The sequence below is a fragment of the Ostrinia furnacalis genome, unplaced genomic scaffold (genome assembly GCF_004193835.3).
Source record: "Ostrinia furnacalis isolate ACB-3 unplaced genomic scaffold, ASM419383v2 OfSCF1850, whole genome shotgun sequence".
NCBI lineage: Eukaryota > Metazoa > Arthropoda > Insecta > Lepidoptera > Crambidae > Ostrinia > Ostrinia furnacalis.
In genome coordinates this window covers 252,054-271,882 of record NW_021132089.1, presented here as the reverse complement: position 1 = coordinate 271,882, position 19,829 = coordinate 252,054, and the positions used below count along the sequence as shown (strand labels likewise).

Below are 19,829 nucleotides of genomic sequence, written 5' to 3'. Positions count from 1 at the left end.
CATATTATGTTGTTTTTGGGATTTGCTGTCATTTTTCCCAGTTGTTTGTATGATGTCGTAACGGTGCCGAACTTACTCGTAGGTCAAGGTTTATTAACTTAATCTTGAAATTATTCAGGTGAGACTATGTTTTGTCATGTCAGCAGCTGATGTAGATGGTAGGAGAAAAATATGCATAAGCTAGTCTACGAGAAGCCTCGTAAAGGTCACATTTTAGATACCTACTGTTGGGTTTAAGGCCTTTATCAGGAAGTGAAATTGTTTAAGCTTTTATGCTTAGTAAGAAAATTAAAGTTATCTTTAATATAGTTTTAGATTAGTAATACCAGCCCCCATAGACAAGTAGCACTTTTTGATCGAATCGAAAAGGCTAATCGACCATCCTTCGACTGGTTTGTGATTTTAAAGTGAATTTTGTCTAGACCCACAGGGCATAAAGGTAGTAGAAGAATAGATAAACGATTTAGTCTAGCAAATAAATCTTGCTGTCGAGCTTCAAGAAGCAAGTATATAACTACGACTGTTTTCCTTAGGCCATTAGTTTAACCACCAAGGCCAGGTTATTTTATAAGTTTTTAAAGTGGATTTTTGCCAGGTATGTTTTAGGAACGATACCTTGGGGGGCCAACTCAACATACTAAAAAATTACATGTTACCTGATCCTGACGTGGAGGTCACCATGTGGTAAGAACATGGTGGAGATTCTGTATTTTGAGGGTCGGCCTCGAGCCCTGCTAAGAAAAGCCAGAGAGGTCACTTCGAGGTGCTAAGCAGGTACCTTTTGCTGTGGTGAGAAACGGGACAGCAAAGATTTAGCCTAGTTTACCACCCTAGCCACCCTGGTTGAAGTCGTTGCAAAGGCTGCTGGTGAATCTCTGTGGGGTCTCTGGATATCCAGTTTCCCGAACTTTTGGAATATATACCTTTGGATTTGAACCCAGGAGATGCCACTAAGTAGGTTGTTTTCCCCGTAAAACGACCTAGATCGTCAGATAAATTTGATTGAATTGACCTGGGAGATAATATTTGGCGCTGACAGAGCTATTTTTACCCGACTGAACCGAAAGGAAGTGATGTTTTTCAAGTTGAAAAGTTAGAGAGACAGTTCCAATAGAGGCTCTGAATGTGCCCCTTCCTCCCTTAGTTTCGAGTATAGGCTATGCTTTGATTGTCAGATAGCAAAATTAGTGAACGCACATGAAATGAATGAAAGAATGAGAAATCCCCCATTGCTGATTATGGTTTCTGATATTTTGTAGACATCCAGATGGTTTTTAAGAGATGCTGAGCTGGAGTCTTGTGTATTGTATCGGTTGTGTGGGGTCGAGTTGTGATGAGCCCTCACTGGAGATCAAGCTTACCATTATAGGCACTTGTTGGGTCGTATAGATTTCGTATTTACCGATAAAACCCTTAGAGATGACGACTTGTTGAACCTGAGTTCACGTAATTGACAAGGTTTAGTGTTCCAGAAGATAAAATGTTACACACTAACCTTCCGTTCTAGTAGTTGCTGTCTTGTCTGGTTTGTCAAAGGTGACGAGGTTTAGTAAGTAGTTTGTGATTGTATCAATGTTTTTCGGTATGCAGTAGAGAACGAGAGATTGATAATTTTAGGGTACCTTGACAAGACATGCGGAGAGGCCGGCGGTGTCTCTGTGATCGGTATCTGCATCCAGATTTAGAATTTAGCATTCAACTACTTCAGATCGGAACAATACTCACATAATTGTATCTACTGATTAGGACGTTTAATAGAATAGGTTGTTTGGTCTGTCCCTCTTGCGAAGGGATATTGTGAGGAGCAGGCTCATGCTGAGCGGTGCCTTATCTGGTAATTTCAGCACCTGTTTTAACAGGATTTCGGTTTATTTGGTCAGCGTTAGACAGTCAAGAGTGTTAAAACGCTGAATAAAGCACGGCGTTGAAGGGACAAGCACCGGCTTGGAGGTGAATATTAAAGTATTGAAGAGTCGTCGAGTCAAATTCAAGTTCATTCCTTCGTACCTGCTGCTGTTCTGGTTCATCGGAGTTTTGTTCGTTCCTTCGTGAATCGCGAAGAAACTTTCTGTTACGTTCACAAGTGATCTGAGTTTTCTCAATGTGCAAATGCTTTTTTAGTGTTGTTGAAAACTTTGCGAAAAGACGCTTTTGGTGTAAAATATTATGTGTGTTCATAAATAAAGTAAAATTATTAAATTCAAAAGTTTTTGTTTACTTATTTGCATTTCCATGTGCAATGTAGAATTTTTCCAAATCCATTGTTTTGAAAATAATACAATACGTACACCATAAAGATAAATATTTTCAAAATAATGGATTTGAAAAAATTCTACATTGCACATCATAAAAACAATAATTCTTTGAAGGTTATGAGGGCCTATGTGTGCGTGAAATGTGTGTATGTGTGCGTGGACTTTATGTATGTATGTGTGCGTGTACTATGTATGTATGTGAGCGTTACGTACGTAGGTTAAGTACAGGGAATTTAACACCAGGCTGTCAATTAGTAGGCTCAAAAATTTGACAGAGAGGGTTCTCTATTTCCTATGTATTACTTTTCTCTATGATGATTTCTGTTCGCATTGTAATTGAAGTGCCGTATGAGTGCCGATGAACATATCGCTTGTAGTGCCTTACAAAATCTATGGGAGAGTTTCATTTTGACAGTTTTAAAAAGTACGTCAATTAATTGGTGGTGTGTCAACATGTCTATTCTACAAATTCCGAAAATCACCTAAAAGTAACCTTTTCATTAGTGTAACCTAAAAGTAACCAATGCAGTTCAAAAACCACCTAAAAGGTTACAAAAGTAACCTTCTGGCAACACTGCTCAAAAAGCTCAAAAATAAAATAAGCTTACAGTCTTGGAAATTAGTAATTTGCCTAATGGCACAAGTACACTATTCGGCAAATTGGCCAAGTCGAAGCGCTAGCCCGTCGCGTCGCACACCGAAGTATGGGCGTCACACCGTCACACGCAAGGAGGAAGAAGGAGAAAGTAATCGAGATGGTGTTCACACCATACGCCTTGGCCACAGATTGGAGCACAGATGAGACAGGTTTGGCCAAGTTCCGTCCAATATATCCAACTTTGTGCCATGACGGCCATGACATTTGACAGGTGACTAGTGACAGTTTGTTTTTTAAATAATTTATTAATTTGACATGCAAAGGAGACATTACGTTACGATTAATTTTATTATTAAAACTTGAAAAAAAAAAATGGAATAAAGAATACTGTAATTTCATTAACAATTTTTAATAACATTTTGTTGTTTGATAATTTAAAAATCTTGATAATTGGTCTGTTTTATAAAATAATAAGGGCGGTTAAGATGATTTGGATATGCGTGTGTCAGTCACATCATGTTTTGGTAATAAAATGGCGGATGTCCCCAGCGCCGACAGAAAAGTAAAACTCACTAAAAACGGGAAAGTTGTAAAAAGACGCTCACGTAATCCAGAAGGTATGTTGTGATTACCTTATCCTTTGTTTTAAATAGAACTGTTTCTACGGTACTGTCTTTAAACATTATTTGTCTCGAATGTTAGGCCATCGTTCATACCATCTACTATTGCCTCTTACTACTTTTTGCTATTTTGTGAAACTTTGTAATAGTTTTTGTTGTGTTCGGTGGCAGAAAGTAAATAAAGAAATAGCGTCATTCTATTTTTATTAACTATTGGAGTCATAATCATGTATGTCCAGTTTGAGCAATGTTATTCAAGGAATCTTCATGGGAGAATGCTAAGGGAGAATGTTTTAGCGCTTTTTTGCTTTGCGATTTTATTTATTTTTTCACAATATTCTATACTACATTTTTGATAATGTCATTGTAAAAAGATACTATAACTTAATTTAAGAATTATTAGTAAACATATTGAGTAATATTTATTACTTTAAGTTAAGCTTATTTCAGACTTTCGTAAATAATTCAGTACTTTTTCTCTAAAAAGTAATGTGCTATAATGTGCTCAGTAAAGCAAATTCAGTTAAACAATTTTATGCAGAAAATATCTAAAGAAATTGTATATTTTCAGAATGGCACAAACAAAAACAGAAGCGTTTAAGAATAGCTGGTCTGGAATACATAAATGCAAACGGAAAAGTGGTGCCACCGAAACAGCCTGGGCCCGACTGCAACTGTCGCCGTAGGTGTTTTCAGAAAGTGCCTGAAGATATTAGGCTCAAAACCTTTCAGGGTTTTTACTCCATGAAAACACATGATGAACAAAATGCATACTTGTTTGGGCTCATGAGGCAAGTGGATGTCAAGAGAAAAAGAGTTAAGTCTAGCAGCCGGCGAACTTGCACATTTGAATATTTTGTCAGAGTGAAGGGAAGAGAAACACAAGTATGTCAAACTGCCTTTAAAAACATTCATGCTATAACTGAAAGAAAAGTAAGGGTCCTCTGTAAAAAAATGGATGATGGAGTCATGTTTCCCAGTGACAATCGAGGCAAAAACAGCCACCGTCGCTCAGGAGAAGTTCGATTACCAACCGGTGTTGTTGATCAAATTAAAAATCACATTTATTCAATAGTGCACACACATCGCCTGAAAGACTTCATACGACTAGATAAGGTGGCAGGATTAGAAATAAACATTTCAAAGATGTGGAAAGATTACATTAAAGCCTATGATCCTGACAACATAGGAGCTACTATGCCTAAGTCAAAAAGAAACATGGAAGTGGCAATCCCGGCTGAACCCGTGGTCCAGCCTCCCCCTCCTCCCCCAGAGCCTCAGTTTGCTCAGCTCACGTACCCTGGCAGTGGGCACCTTGTGAATATAGCTGAAAATTACTTCCAAAACCAGTATCAGACTGCTACATTATCTGGCACATCTAATAACTTCTATCAAACACAGAATGGGAGTCAAACTATGGGATTGATATTGCCAGCACGGCCTGCTCAGCCTACCACAGCTTATATTGTGTTGCAAACCAAACAGGAACCTCCTCAACCGAATACGCTTGCAATTGACAACAATCCATATAATCAAACAGAGCCAACAGAAAATAATATCATGCAGGAAGCAAAAGATGTAAAGGAAATAAAGAAAGAGAGAAAAAAAGGTCCCCTGGTGAAGCAGTGGAGATATACCAACATCTTCCATGATGAAATCAATGGTGCAGCTCTTGCTGCCATTAAGACCAGGCTCGCTATGTACTATGCTGAGAGTGATGCGGCAAGAAAAAAGGTCAAGCAGCAGGTGCGACCTTCAGAGACAGTCCAGACACAAACGTCACCAGAGCAAATAAGGCCAACTCACACACACACACTTACTATTTATACTTAAACATTGCAGCTGGTCCATGCCATGGTGAAATTACTTAAGTGACTGATCTGAATGTCTTGATTGAATTCTCAAATTTAACAATCAATGCTAGTATTAGTAATTACTAACAATAATACTTTATGAAAAGTAATTAATATTAATACTATGCCTATATTTAAGTAGAAGCTATCAATTTTAATCATTGTTTATATTAATCTCATGCTTTTAATTATTATATGAGTATAGTACATATTGTTTTATTAGATTGTTTAGGAAATCGTGTTTGCCAGTGCAAAATAATTAATGATTTTATATTTTCCATTTATTTTACTATCTGATTATCATTAATGCAAAAATATTTTATCCTGTAATAAGGAACAAGTGAATAAATATTACTAGTTCAATGATTTTGTTTCAATTAAATACTTTAATTAGTCTGTCTTTTGTCGGCGACTACGAAGTGATTTGGAGTTAATTGTCCTATGAATGGAAGGAAATGCGGCAGTAACAAATTGCTGCTGCATAAATTCGTTAATGATCTTTAGCAGGTACATCTTAACATACAAAGAAGTTGCCCCAAAAGTTGACTGGGAGAAGAGAATGCCATGTGTAAGACATTAAGTTCACCCTATTTTAGGTATAATACAGTTTCAAATAAATAAGGGCCAGACTAAAAATGTGTTTTTGGAATTGGTGCCCTTTTTGGTTGATCTTGGTGTCTTCTAACTACCCAATTATTTCAAAACAGTATGATTGAATGAAAGAAAAAAGTATTTTTTTGTATTTATTTTACACTTAAATTACGCAGACAATACACAAGCGCCTCCAACAGCCTTGATTTTCCTCTCTGCAGATTTTGAGAAGAACTTAGCTTTCACTATCACAGGCTGCTTGGGAAGTTTGCCTTTGCCTAGTAACTTGTAGTAACCCTGAAACAAGCAAACATTTCATGAATTAAAATGAGCGAGAGAATATTCGTCGAAATATGACTGGAGAAATTTAGGATAATATAGAGCAGTTTTTGATCAGTCTCTATTGAAATGACACTAAGGCCTCAGCCTCGAACTTAGCGGGCAGCGGGGCGGCGGCGCGGGAGCGGCAGGATCTTATGCGTAAAATCAAATAGACCGGTTCTCGAAAACAGCGGCGCGGGAGCGGGCAACGAGCGGGCAGCGCACTCCTTATTTTGCCCACAATAAATCGAGCGTTAGGAATAAATTTGATTCGAAATAAAATTGTCGCCGTTATTCAGACATTTCGTTAGCGAATAAAAACAAATATCTCGACAACACAACCCCGAACACAACACTTCGCCGCTAAAGCGCCGCGCGAGCTGCCCGCTTGTTTCGAGAACGGGTCTGCTTTGCCCGCCCCGCTCCAGCGTCGCCACCGCTCCCGCCCTGCTGCCCGCTAAGTTCGAGGCTGAGGCCTTAGGTTGAGATGCACCATCTTACTTTAACAAAGTCAAACTCCATAGGTACACAAAGCACCAGTTATCATTATAATAAAATTGCAGTTAAGTTAGGTGGTGCAAACTCAGCCTTTGCTTGACAAAGTCCTGAATTAGTTGCTACAGCAAAAGGTTATCATCCTGAACTGTATGTTAATTTCTGCAGTAAAAGGTATTCTTGCTAAACCAACAAAACAAACATTTTTTATTTCTATTATGTCCCCAGCCACCAGAGGAGTGTGGACAAAGGGAAAAAAATAATTTACTTTCATTCTCATTCTCTCCAGCGGTGGGGACAATGGGAATAAACCGTACATAAAACGAAAAATTAGATATAAATTAAAGTTTAAATTAAATACTTACAGCCTTGACAATGTTGATGACAGGGACCTTGTTGTCTGTGGCAGAGGCGTACTTCAGACGAGCCTGCTCCGACACCAGTGTCCACAGTTTGTCCAGGTTGAGGACGGGGCAGAAGTCCTTGTTTTTCCTCAAGTGGAAATTCCTCATACCAAGCTGTAATTGAGCGAAGTAAAATATTAGTAGTGTGTAGAACTACTAAAATAAAAGGAAATAAGTATAATTTCTATTTTAACAATAAAATACTTTTTCTTAATTTGATTAATTTAACTTTGACACAAAACTCCTTAGCCTATTTCAAGATACATTTTTATTAGAAAACTGTCAGAAAAATAAGACTTGTACAAATGCAGGGTATAAGCCTACAACTGGATTGGAGGAGTCTGGGCTCCAAAAACCTCATGTCAAGAATTAATTCCATAGAATATGAATATGGACCTTAATTAGAGCAAGATACATTCCTTTTTAACAACAGGATAATGATGAGCTGTGAATAATAAACAAACTTGTAGGCAATACTAGAGATTGTAGAATTTCTGACTAAAATTCATGTCATAATGTAATAAGATTCAGACTACAGGTAAGACAACAACAATGAAAGCATGCACTTACTTTGCCAAAGTACCCGGGATGGTACTTGTCCATGTTGATTCTGTGGTGATGTTCACCACCAGCGTTACCGCGACCTCCAGGATGCTTACGGTGCTTACCTGAAAAAGATGGTAATACATATGAACACTTTTTTTTTTTTTTTTTTTTTTTTTTTTGGGATGGACTGTCCCGCTGAAGCGCGCAGGGCGCCACGCAGTGATTCTGCCAATGTCAAGTAGTTAGAGAGATACACGTGACTTTTGATTATTGGCCGGTATTTATTGAGTGGGTATTTATTTATCTCGAGAACTTAATTGTTTAGAGTCTTTAACATAAAACTCGCCACCTAAAACAAAACAACACTATGAACACTTTATTTGATATATGTGATTTACTGTAAAATAAGAACTTCTTCTTTTCGTATCGACAACAAACCTACACAGTGTCAGCCCAAAACTCCAAATAAGAACTCATATTTTATTAGATGACAGAGTAATATAAAATAGCTAAGGTTATGAACTTATGAGCTACGTCCCTAAAATTAAGAACATGAGTTAGGCCGGAGAGGTTATACCAATAATTCGCATATAAAAAACCTAAATACAAATAAAATGTATGTAATACTAACCGATACGGCCATGACCATGGCTTACGTGTCCTCTCAGCTTCCTGGTCTTCTTCTTGGAGGTGGCCTGCAGAAGAACAACCAAGTTGTATTTACATCAAACATTTTGGGAAAGTCACGTAAATACTAATAAAGTATACACAGTTTTCACTTATACCACGTTCCACTCATAGTATTAATTAATTTCCATCAAAGATTGCATCGATTATCAAAGATAAATGTGAAGAAAAGTTAAAAATTATCACCAACCATATTTTCGGTATCCGTCAAACTTTACAAAAAGAAGGAGCAGTGTTGCCAGTCGGGTCTAGTCAGAAATTACCAGAAATATAAAAAAAGTAACCTTTTTGAATCAAAAGTAACCTTCATACGGGGGGGGGGGGGGGTGCGGAGCGATGATTGTGTAAGGTTGTTCATGGATGGAAAATGAATACAAATTGATCATCTAAATTCGAAAAGTGACCAGTCGTATAAACGTTTCATGGATTTGCGTTTTATTATCAAAAATTATTCGCTAAAACTCATTTTTTTTAACAAATAATAAATCAAATTCAAGTTTAAATGCACTCTATGACATTATTTTTAAATTGTCACTATTAATATTTTTTACTGAATAACCTGTAAAGTTAATTCTACAATTTCTGAAAAATCACCTAAAAGTAACCTTGTCATTAGTGTAACCTAAAAGTAACCACAGCAGTTCAAAAGTAACCTAAAAGGTTACAAAAGTAACCTTCTGGCAACACTGAGAAGGAGAGAAAGAGACAGATAGCTGACTCGACCATAAACTAATGTCAATGTCACAAATGTCATTCCATTAAAAAAAATGTAAGCCATAAAGTTTGCTACAGCTTGGAGTTGCTGTATTTTCAGCCATACTAACTCGCATTTAGTGAACTAGTTTACCAAAGAATAAAAATATTAGGCAGAATAATCTAAGCAATAAAATTATTATCTTTTGAAATTCAGCCACTTCAAATAGCGCCAGCACGACCAAAACGCCCGTTTTCCTTAATCAATCCTAATCCAGCAGATTTAAATTCGACAACGAAGAATGTTCACTAATTTTGTTTTTTAGCTTCCTGTATTCTCTGTTATGAAGACAAAATACATTACTCAAAATAATTATTTCAATACGTCAATTAGTTTCCAAGATATTGATTTTTAAAGGGCGGCGGCCGGCCCGATCTCCATGCGTGTGAAAATTTGTATGGGTGGAATCTTGCAAGCTGAATTAGATCCACTTCCGGACAACCGATTGAGCTGAAATTTTGCATACACATTGTCATGTAATTCGGATGACCATGCAATATTATGATAACATGGAGCTGATCTGATGATGGAGCTTGGAAGGTGGCCATATGAAGTCCGGAATAAAACGACTTAAATCCATCGAGATTAGGCTCGTTCGTTTAGTATTCGAATCCGTTATCCATTTTTAATAAAATACCACACACAATAACATGACACAAAACACTGCGCGAGATACCTACATACAACTGCTATAACAGTATCAAGTAAAAGTACGGGGTCACGTTTAACTGCATAAGAGCAGGACGCCCGGCTAGCAAAAGGTCGTGGGAACGATTCCCACTTTATACGGTTCAATTTTTTCAAGTGATTTTTTTTGGATTTTCTATTACTATCAAATCCAGTCCACTAAATAAGTCTTAAGTTAGTATTGTTTCAATAGAGCTTTTAAAACAAGAAATAAACAAGGACGCTGAGGTGTTAATTTTATTATTGTTAAAACAAACTGGTAACTTATTGACTCACTGATAAGATGAATATTCTATCGCAAGAACAATAGATATAGACTACAAGATAAAAGTCTCACGTATTATCTTTGTTTCTTAGAGCTTTAAAAACAACAATAAGTAAACAAACCAAGAAAGCTCTTATCTGTCTTAAGAGTTTTTATCTTGTATTGTAAGGCCAAAATAGGCGGTTGTGGTGGACCTAATTTATAATTATTATTTTTCTTACAAGTGTTAACTTATTGACTCACTGATAAGATGAGATTTTATCATAAGAACAATAGATTCAGACTACAAGATAAAAGTCTCCCGTATTATCTTTGTTTCTATAGAGCTTTAAAAACAGCAATAAACGAACAAAGAAAGCTCTTATCTGTCTTAAGAGCTATTATCTTTTATTGTTTGGCCAAAGTAGGCAGTCGTGGTGTACTATAATATAATTATTTTATTGTTCTTAAAAGTGTTAGCTTTTTGACTCGAAATTTTGAATTATTTCTAGTTATTGGTATTATGGGCTTCTATTTAGATTCTATTTAGAAAAAACAAAGGAACTTTTGACACCAATTCATACTATAAGCCTGACCAGGAACATAAAAACCCTCGCCATGTTGCGGAAAACNTATAGCCTGACCAGGAACATAAAAACCCTCGCCATGTTGCGGAAAACTAATGGTACTAATTTCTTTTAATGGCAACAGTAACTGAAAACTTCATTGACATGTCACCTTGCATGTCAGTCTATTGTTGTCAAAGTGTAAACAAACTTTATTTTAAATGTTTGCAATTGATTTTGTGAATTAAATTGCTAAAATATTTTTATAGTCGTGAAAGAAAAGTGGTTCACGATGTGTTAATGTATTTGTCGAAGAGAAATATTAAGGGTTCGGACAATATTTTCATTGAATAATGTTTCCGACAAAGGTTGTCAAATTGACTGACATGTTTATCGTATAGTACAGTCCACTATGAAAATTAGCTGTAGTCTGTTTCAACTACCTATTTTAAAGTTTTTTGTCACTTTATAAGTTTTGAATTTTATGGAATTGGGAAAGAAGTACCGAGTTTGAAGCGTTCATGTGCAGACAGACATTGTAGTTGAATATTCAAGTTCTGAATTTGATTATTGATGAATAATAAAATAAATCCTACTAGCTCGATTGATGGTTTCATTTAATTTATTTAAACCAGGTTACCTTTAATAATATTTTTCGTTAATTTATGAAAATATCAAATTAGCCCGTAATCCTGAATCCTGATACATAAATTTAGCCTATTAATTTAACACATGTACGACTGTACTCAGTGTTGCACTATCAAATGCAATTAAAGCGCCTCTATGCCAGGGTTTTTATGTTCCTGGTCAGGCTATACTTATTTTAGTCATAACCCCAAACATATTTAACCCTTTTTAAATTGTTTTTGTCAAAAGTCCAGTCGCCGAGCACATACTAATAGAATTTCGTCCGATGACTCCAAGCAAATTTCGCAGTCGCGTCGTCGCAAAGGCGAACAGACTTTAAAGTGATTAGCAAAAAGCTTCATTAATGAGTGAATAACAAAAGTTTCTTATATTTATTGCTGATAAATCAATTTTCTAAGTGGGGTCATTATGTAACAATTAGTAATAACAATAAAATGGTAATAACGTCCCTGTATCTTAATTAAAGCAAAGTTAATGATTAACTTGTGCCAAGACTATGCATGTCTTCAATTGATTGGAAAGTTTTCCAGGAGTTATTAGATTTTGATGTGCTCTTTCCAAATTTTAATTTTGCGACCACGTACGGTTGCCGCTCGCACTGTCATATTGAAAAAATACCGCATTTAAAAAGGTTTTAGACAATTTATTGCTCCTTTCCTATTTTAATACAATATGATAAAATTATTAATACATTAATAAACTAGACGAAATTCCATACATTTGATGTTTACATAACTTGTTTGTAAAATCAATGGTTTAGGAGCAAGAGCGCCTCAAAGTAAGAACTTACATAATGTGCATTTTGCCTACAAAACTAATTTCTTTATCACCTTACACAAAGATGTATATAAGTTAAGTACCTACCCATACCATACCCACCCATTTCCATCGTCCATAAGAGAATTTTTAACTTCATATAATCAGGACACTGTTAGTATAGGTCGTTTCATCCACGAAGATGCACTTCACCACATTTTAGTCGATGGAAGCGCGGGGTGCGGGGAGTTTGAACCGAGCAATCCGAGCGTCATTATTGTAGTGTGCGTCATTACTGCTACCTGCGGTTCGTTTACGTCATCATTTTCGACCAATCACAGACTGGTCTTTGTTGTATGAGTCACCCAGTTAATGATATCACCACCACTTTAGAGCCATAGCATTTTGTTATCGTCGTTAGTTAGTCAGTTTTTCGCGCTCCGCATTAACAGACGTTCTACGTGTGATATTTTCTTGGTGGAAATGTTTTTTTTGTGAGATTTAAGAATTTGATGATCAGTGACTTTTACGTGTGACTGTGTATTTTGAAAGTACACAGTGAGTGAAGTTTAGTTTATCGTGTGTGTAGCTTCTGTACTTTTTTAAAATAAGTAATCTTTGACTTGTACTTTTGACAATTTGCAAATATTGCTCGTAAGCAATTAATTTCAGTGTTAAAATATATTGTTAAATAAAAATAGGAGAAGTTTTTGACGTTAAAATTACGCTTGTTACTTTTGACTTTTGTAAAAATCGAACTAGTTCACGAACTACAAATCTTTCAGATGTGCGTGACGTAAACCATGAACTCTATTTAGTACGTTTCCAGAAAATGGTCGGATTGTGTGTCGAAGTTAATTCTGACACGTATTTTGCTGTGAAACGTAAATAATTTGTGAAAAGTGAATGATGCCGATATAATATTTATATTTTGTAGAAAAAGAATATAATAAATACCTAGAAATGGAGTTCCGAGAAACGTTATTGGCTGCTCAGCGAAATCAACATCAACAATCATCTGTGAGTTGAGATTGATATTTTTGCGAAATGTTTTTTATTGTTGGTTCTTCGATGCTCCTGGGAAATTATTTCTCTAATACAATTTACCGTCTGCAACTTTTAAATCCAAGATATTAATCGACATTTGAAAAGTTATAACTTGAGAACTGTTACCTTGGTGGGTTTATTATTTTTTGTACTACAACATAGGTTCTTTTTTTTCAGAGCAAATCATTCTACAAAGCAAGATTCGATCCTCCGAAAAAAGAGCAGAAACAGAAAGATAAACTGTCCGCTAATATATTGAAATTTTTGGCAAAAAAAGATGAGGAGGAGAAACAGAAGAAGCTGGAGGCACAAAGAAAGCGGGAGGAGCTGCTCGCCATGCGCGACCCCAAGGCCCTGCGGAAGATACAGAAGACTCTGAAGGTCATCAAGTCCGCCAACAAGTCTGTGCTAGCGGACGCGGTGGACCACGACAACACAGCGGTCACCCGGGAGGGCCCCGACCAGCCCGACCAGGATGACTATGGCTACGAGTCCCAGGAAGCGGCTGCAATATACGAAAAAATGATGCAAAAGTACAGCAAAATACCAGATCAACCAAAATTTCCTGTCGGCAGTAAGTAACTTTTGTTGCATTTAACTTGTAAATTCAGATCAAAATTCATTTATTCGATTCAGTAGCTTCATCGCATATTCACTAATATTTTAAATTTGATCTTGTTTTGTCCTTGGTGTGTTTACATTACTCAATATAAAGCTTTATAGGTACTAAATATTAAGATTACTAGCCAAATATGACCTGAAAAATGGTTCAGCATTTAATTACATTTGAAAAAATCCAACCTTACAAATGTATCTTATTTAAACTATTCCAGGAACACCTAATTGGTGTCAGCGACATCATTAACCTAATTATCATTGTTTTCAGACAGCTCGGTCAAGAAAGATTTGAAAGGGACTATGGAGAGAGTCAAACACGCACTGCAGCATGAGGAGGAGCCTGTTCCCCATAAAAGGAGGCGTAAAGGAGGAACTGGAGGTTTGTTATTTCTTTATTTTAATTTTTTTTCTAGGAATATTATTTATTTACAAGAGAATTTAATGCCTTCAAATACTTTGTATTACTTAGTCACATTCAGATTCAAACCCATTTACTGTTATTTGAGTATTAATTTACTTTGTTTAACTTGCAGAAAAAGAAGATAGTCCTACAAGATATGAACCAGAAAAAGAGAAGAAAAAAGAGGAATCTAAATCTGATAAGCCCAAGTTTCGGAAACCTGCACCACCTCCTATGGATTTCAATCAGCTGCTAAAACTTGCAGAGCAAAAAAAGAGTGAGCCAATAGAAGTTGGAGCTAAAAAAGTTGTTTCTGAGTCAGAACCAGAGAGGCCCATGACCAAAAGGCAAAGGCGGGAGTATGAAGAGGAAATGGCGCGGCGACAGAGGCGCCAAGAACGTTTAGATGCGGAAAAAGGCGGCAAACGAGGTAAGAATACAATTCAATAAAAAAATTAAAAATCTATTAGTAGTCAGTAGTAATTATTTTGTGTATTAATCAAAATTCTTCTATTTTTTTAGTGACAAAAGAAGACAAGTCTGAAAGAGAAAGGAAGCTAGAAACAAGTGGAATTGGAAGAATCCCAAAAATAGGTGATAAAAATTCTAACAACATTAGGAATGACACTCCAAAACTCGCAGACAGAGACAAAATGACAAGTGAAAGAGATAGAGTTCAGCGAGATAAAGATAGAGGAAAATTAGAACAAGATAAAGGAGATAGAGATAGAGAAAGATTAGAAAAGCTGAAAGCAGAGAGGGAGAGAATAGACAGAGAAATGGAAAGAATTGCCAGAGTTGACAAATTGAAGGCAGAAAGAGAGAGGATAGAAAGAGACATTGAAAGGTTAAATAGAGACAAAGAGAGGCTGGAGAAGACTAAATCAAAATTAGAAAGTGGAAATGTAGATATAGATAGGTCTAAACTTATTTCCAAAGATAGTGGAAAAGATATAAAAAAGAACATAGATTTGAAGAGTCAGAATACTTATAGGATAGACAAAAACTCCAATGAAAAGAAGTTTACAATTCCAAGCAAGAATAGTAATGGAAAATATCTCAATGGTGACAGCTCTCATGGAAAACCAGTGCCAAAAAGTAGTAAGGACCAAGCGCCATTAAAGAATGAAATGAAGGACAAGCAAAAGGCTTTGTCTGCTAATGGATCTCTGAAAAGCAACAATGAAAATATTAGAAAGCCCTCTGATTTGGGCAAGGGTGGCAAGAAACCTGATGATAGAGTTTTACAGGGTAAATCGCAGGCTGGTCCGAGCAAACCAAAAATGTCCAGTTTTGATTTCGACAAACACATCAAAGATATTGGCGCCAAAACTGGCGGCAAGCAGAACGGCGCGCGACATTTCCCGCCCGGAGACATTCGTCGAAAGCAGCACCCAGATGACAGGAAGAAAGCAAAACGTAAGACCTTTTTTATTAATAACCTGTATTCTATTTATCTGTATACTAGCTTACCGCCCGCGGCTTCTCCCGCGTGGAATTTTTCGGTTTTTTATATAACCTATGACACTCGGCAATAATGTGGCTTTCTATTGGTGAAAGGATTTTTAAAATCGGTTCAGTAGAACCCGAGATTACCCCTTACAATTTAACAAATATACAAACACACAAACTTTACCTCTTTATAATATTAGTATAGATTAGAAACATTTTCCAATTACTGCAGGATCTTAACGTAATCATTTAACTAAGCAATATATCTTTTGTTTGCAGGTCGCCTGGATTCGGATTCTGAATATGACTCTGAAATGGATGACTTTATTGATGATGGAGATGAGAACTTGGATTATTCAAGACATATTAAAGAAATATTTGGATATGATAGATCAAAGTGAGTATCTATTTTTTAAAGGCATTTTACTACAAAAATACTGCTTGTTGAATTTTTGCATTATAATGACTACTGAAATGAAATCTACTGAGTTTCTAACGGACTACCTTTAAAATTTGACTTATATTTTTTAAAATTCTCTTTAGGTACCGGGATATGGATGATGATGACGACCCGACCATGGAGTCCAGTTTTGCAAGACAACAGCGGGAAGAATATATCAGCAAGAAAATTGGTATGTTCAACTTTTATAATAACATTGCTTTTATTCTAGTTATCTTTAAATGTAATTAATTAAATAATAAACTATATAGATAGATTGAATGGTTATCATAGTATTATGTAGTTACTAAACTATTTGTTTTATTGCAGGTATCATGGAAGACTTAGAAGACATGAAAATGGAAGCAATGGAAAAGAAAAAGGCAAAAAAGAAACGCCGCATTAGCGACGATTGATCTGACCCGAACCTGGGCCGCGGTCAGCCTCCCGGACCAAGATTAATACAATGCTTAAATCTGTATATTTATATAATCTTATGTACTGAGTACCTATATTTTAATATTGCTATATTATGTGATTATTGCATATTTAATTTAACTATATATAGGTGACAGTGGCTTATTGGTCTCATCCTAGAAAATTGTTCTGGTCCTACTTGTGTATTATGAGAGTATAATAATCCCGTCTCTAGTGCTTTGAGGTGGTCACGATAAATCATTACAGGGTAACGGTAGCATTATCGTAACGTTCAAATCCAGTGATTGCCAAGATTTTTTTCATACTTATATGGCCAGATTATATTATAATGTCATTCACGAGTACGATAATGCTTCTGAGAAGTCCCGATGTATTATTTTACACTAACATAACGGCGTAATCAATGTTAGCATGTTTGCCGATCACAGAGTTTAATGCCGTTTTCTTTTAATGAACTGTTGTTTGATTCTTGTTTTATATATTTATGCTTAGCAGAACAAAGTTTGTATCGGTTTATTTAATGATTTCATCATCATAATCATAATGATCACAGTAATATTGTCAGTAATTCATAGAATAGTCTTTTAAGGGGTTCAATGTTCATTTTGTAAATGTAATAAATACACAATTTTATTTGTAAATAAATTTAGAAATAATCAATTAATAATCACAATTGACCCATAGTTCATATTTTTTGTAGCATAGAATAATAATAGTTACCAAGAATTCAAGTACATGATACTTAGGTACTTTGCTTGTATAACATTCATCACATTTGACGTCATTTTATAAACCAAATGTTTGGTTGTAATTTTTTGTATATTATGAAAGGATAAGTTTTGTTATATTATATAAAATAAGTTTAATTAACTATACAGTTGTATCATTTATTAACTTTTACAGTTATAATCGTTACGTCGTAAAATGCTGTCATATTAAATTTGAGTTATTTGTTTATGGGATAGGAACATGTTTTTCACACAGCAGTTATTCCTAGTAACCTTAAATTGGCGATTTTAAAAAGTAGATATATTACGTATCACTTCTTTCACTGTTCTTATCACTTCTTTTAAGTTTTTTTCCCAAATAACTATAGTCTGGTCTGCGAGCACGTAGAATTTTGTCCAATGACCCCAAGCTATTCATCCTTATCGCTCGCGCGGTCGCGCTCGCACACTCACTGCAGGCGCCCGTCGCACAGTCGCGACAGCAATATAATAACGCGCGAGCGATAAGGACGGGTAGCTTGGGGTCATTGGACAAAATTCTACGTGCTCACAGACCGGGCTTTACCATAGTATAGTAAAATTATTCTTATTATAGCCTCGAAATGGCGCAATTTACATCTTCCGAAATATTTTATTATATTTACATTGTCTATAATTTATTTACATAATTCCATATTGTGACGTGAGAAGAACAAATAACAATTTTTTCGTTAAAATTTTTGAGTTTTAACAGCACACCATAATTTATTAAGCGTGTTCACCAACTGCCTTGTTAATTATAAACTTTGTTTACTGCAATAAAATACGACATTTAAGTAAATAAAATAGTATTTATTAACGTAGGTAAATCAATAAAACATGTAAAAGTTTAATAGACAGGGTGTGGTTTTGTCTTTGACTACAACCCCTGAGATGGGCATTGTTTTACAAAACCACACCTTGTATCCATGCGAGTCTTGACCTTAAAAGATGTGAAAAGACAAAAAAAGATAATGTAATTAAAATGTTCTTATATTTTCGATTAGTGAGCATTTTTATTAGACCCATAATCTATACTTATAATAAATCTGTAGAGAGGTCAATTCTGTACATGAAATATATTTTCAAAATAACTATCAGGGGGTGATTAGTGATCGATACTGATGCCAAAAATGCAATCAGTAAAATTTTTGTCTGTCTGTCTGTCCGTCTGTATGTTCCTTATAGAAACAAAAACTACTCGACGGATTTTAACGAAACTTGGTACAATTATTCTTCGTACTCCTGGGCAGGTTATAGTATACTTAAGAATTCCCACGGGAACGGGAATTAGCGGGAAAATCCTTTTGTATGAAAAATCTAAACCGCTTAAGTTAGACACTTGGAATTTTGCATGCAGGTACCTTAGTAAACTTAAAGCTTAGTTACAACAGGATATTGCAAAATTCCCACGGGAACGGGAGTTAGCGGGAAAATCCTTTTGTATGAAAAATCTAAACCGCTTAAGTTAGACGCTTGGAATTTTGCATGCAGGTACCTTAGTAAACTTAAAGCTTAGTTACAACAGGATATTGCAAAATTCTCATGGGAACGGGAGTTAGCGGGAAAAAACATTTGTATGAAAAATCTAAACCGCGTAAGATAGATGAAGGGGGTAAAACGGGATCCACGCGTACGAAGTCGCGGGCGGCCGCGAGTTTATAATAAATCAATATCCTTGGATATTTTACACAGCGCGCCCTTCTCTAGTCTAAAACTAACTAAGCAAAGCTTGTAATAAGGGTTCTAGACAAAGGAAAAACATACATAATGCCTTTTTAAATACATACGTATTACATTACATAATTTATGTAGAAAGCAGAAAAAACCCAGACCTCGGCATAGTAGTGCGTTACTTTAAGAACTCAAGACTCGACTCTATAATACTACCAGCATACATTTTTTTAAATACCTTCGCGAAGTAAAACTTCTGTACGTAGTACTTATTATTATTCTGTGGTACTACCTAGCATAGAGTATAGTACTTAGCTAGTACTAGTACTACGAAACCACTACTCTAAGCCTAGGCCATAGAGTACTTGTAAACTAGGCGCAGACCATCGATTTTTCGTCGTCCGATAGTTTAGTCGGGCAGTTGATCAGTATGGGCGTGTATGGAAGTGCGCACATTACACCGATTTCGATTTCATACAAATTAGAATCGGGCCCACTATCGACCGACAAAAAGTTAGTGGTCTGCGCCTAGGCTAAACGGCGGGAAATTGATCAAATTCGAGACTAATGAGGGAGCGATGGTGTAAACACTTCCAGTTAGTTTCGCCGTCCTCTCCTCCCAATACTTCGTTTTCGATAATAGTGTAACAACGCCTTTAAGTGTAATGGCGCGAGTACACTATTTAGCTTCATGGCCAAGACGTAATAGTGTGAACGCCATCTTGCTTACTTTCTCCTCTCTCTTCGCGTGTGTCGCCCATACTTCGGTGTGCGGGATAGCGCTTCAATAGTGTACTTGCGCCATTATGCCACCATCAGCTGCTGAGTGCTGCACAGATTAGAGAGTATGGAGATATGGATTAGAGGATCCATATAGATGACCCACGCTGAACTGTCTCGCCAAACTCAATGACAGGGGGGCGCTACCATCGTTCGACTTTATGGTTTCCAACATGGCAAAAATCGGAACCAGCGATTCGGTATTGACGG

General features: G+C 36.1%; 3 protein-coding genes across 3 annotated transcripts; 2 read left to right on the top strand and 1 right to left on the bottom strand.

Annotated features, from left to right (window-relative positions):
• Positions 1–3,326: 3,326 nt before the first annotated feature.
• LOC114353885 (uncharacterized) lies at positions 3,327–5,402 on the top strand. The gene is made up of 2 exons (XM_028306026.1): positions 3,327–3,470; positions 4,045–5,402. The coding sequence occupies exons 1-2, from the start codon at positions 3,350–3,352 to the stop codon at positions 5,304–5,306; spliced, it is 1,383 nt and encodes a 460-aa protein (XP_028161827.1). The 5' UTR covers positions 3,327–3,349; the 3' UTR covers positions 5,307–5,402.
• Positions 5,403–6,056: 654 nt separating this feature from the next.
• On the bottom strand, positions 6,057–8,606 carry RpL27A (ribosomal protein L27A). Its single transcript, XM_028306027.1, has 5 exons — positions 8,561–8,606; positions 8,315–8,378; positions 7,708–7,805; positions 7,099–7,251; positions 6,057–6,214 (listed from the first exon to the last, which is right to left on the bottom strand). Exons 1-5 carry the CDS (start codon positions 8,561–8,563, stop codon positions 6,086–6,088), a joined length of 447 nt encoding a protein of 148 aa, XP_028161828.1. The 5' UTR covers positions 8,564–8,606; the 3' UTR covers positions 6,057–6,085.
• A 3,854-nt stretch (positions 8,607–12,460) lies between these two features.
• Positions 12,461–17,075, top strand: LOC114353887 (protein SPT2 homolog). Its single transcript, XM_028306028.1, has 8 exons — positions 12,461–13,045; positions 13,250–13,646; positions 13,959–14,069; positions 14,224–14,520; positions 14,613–15,509; positions 15,822–15,939; positions 16,086–16,174; positions 16,312–17,075. The coding sequence occupies exons 1-8, from the start codon at positions 12,989–12,991 to the stop codon at positions 16,395–16,397; spliced, it is 2,052 nt and encodes a 683-aa protein (XP_028161829.1). The 5' UTR covers positions 12,461–12,988; the 3' UTR covers positions 16,398–17,075.
• The last annotated feature ends 2,754 nt before the right edge of the window (positions 17,076–19,829 follow it).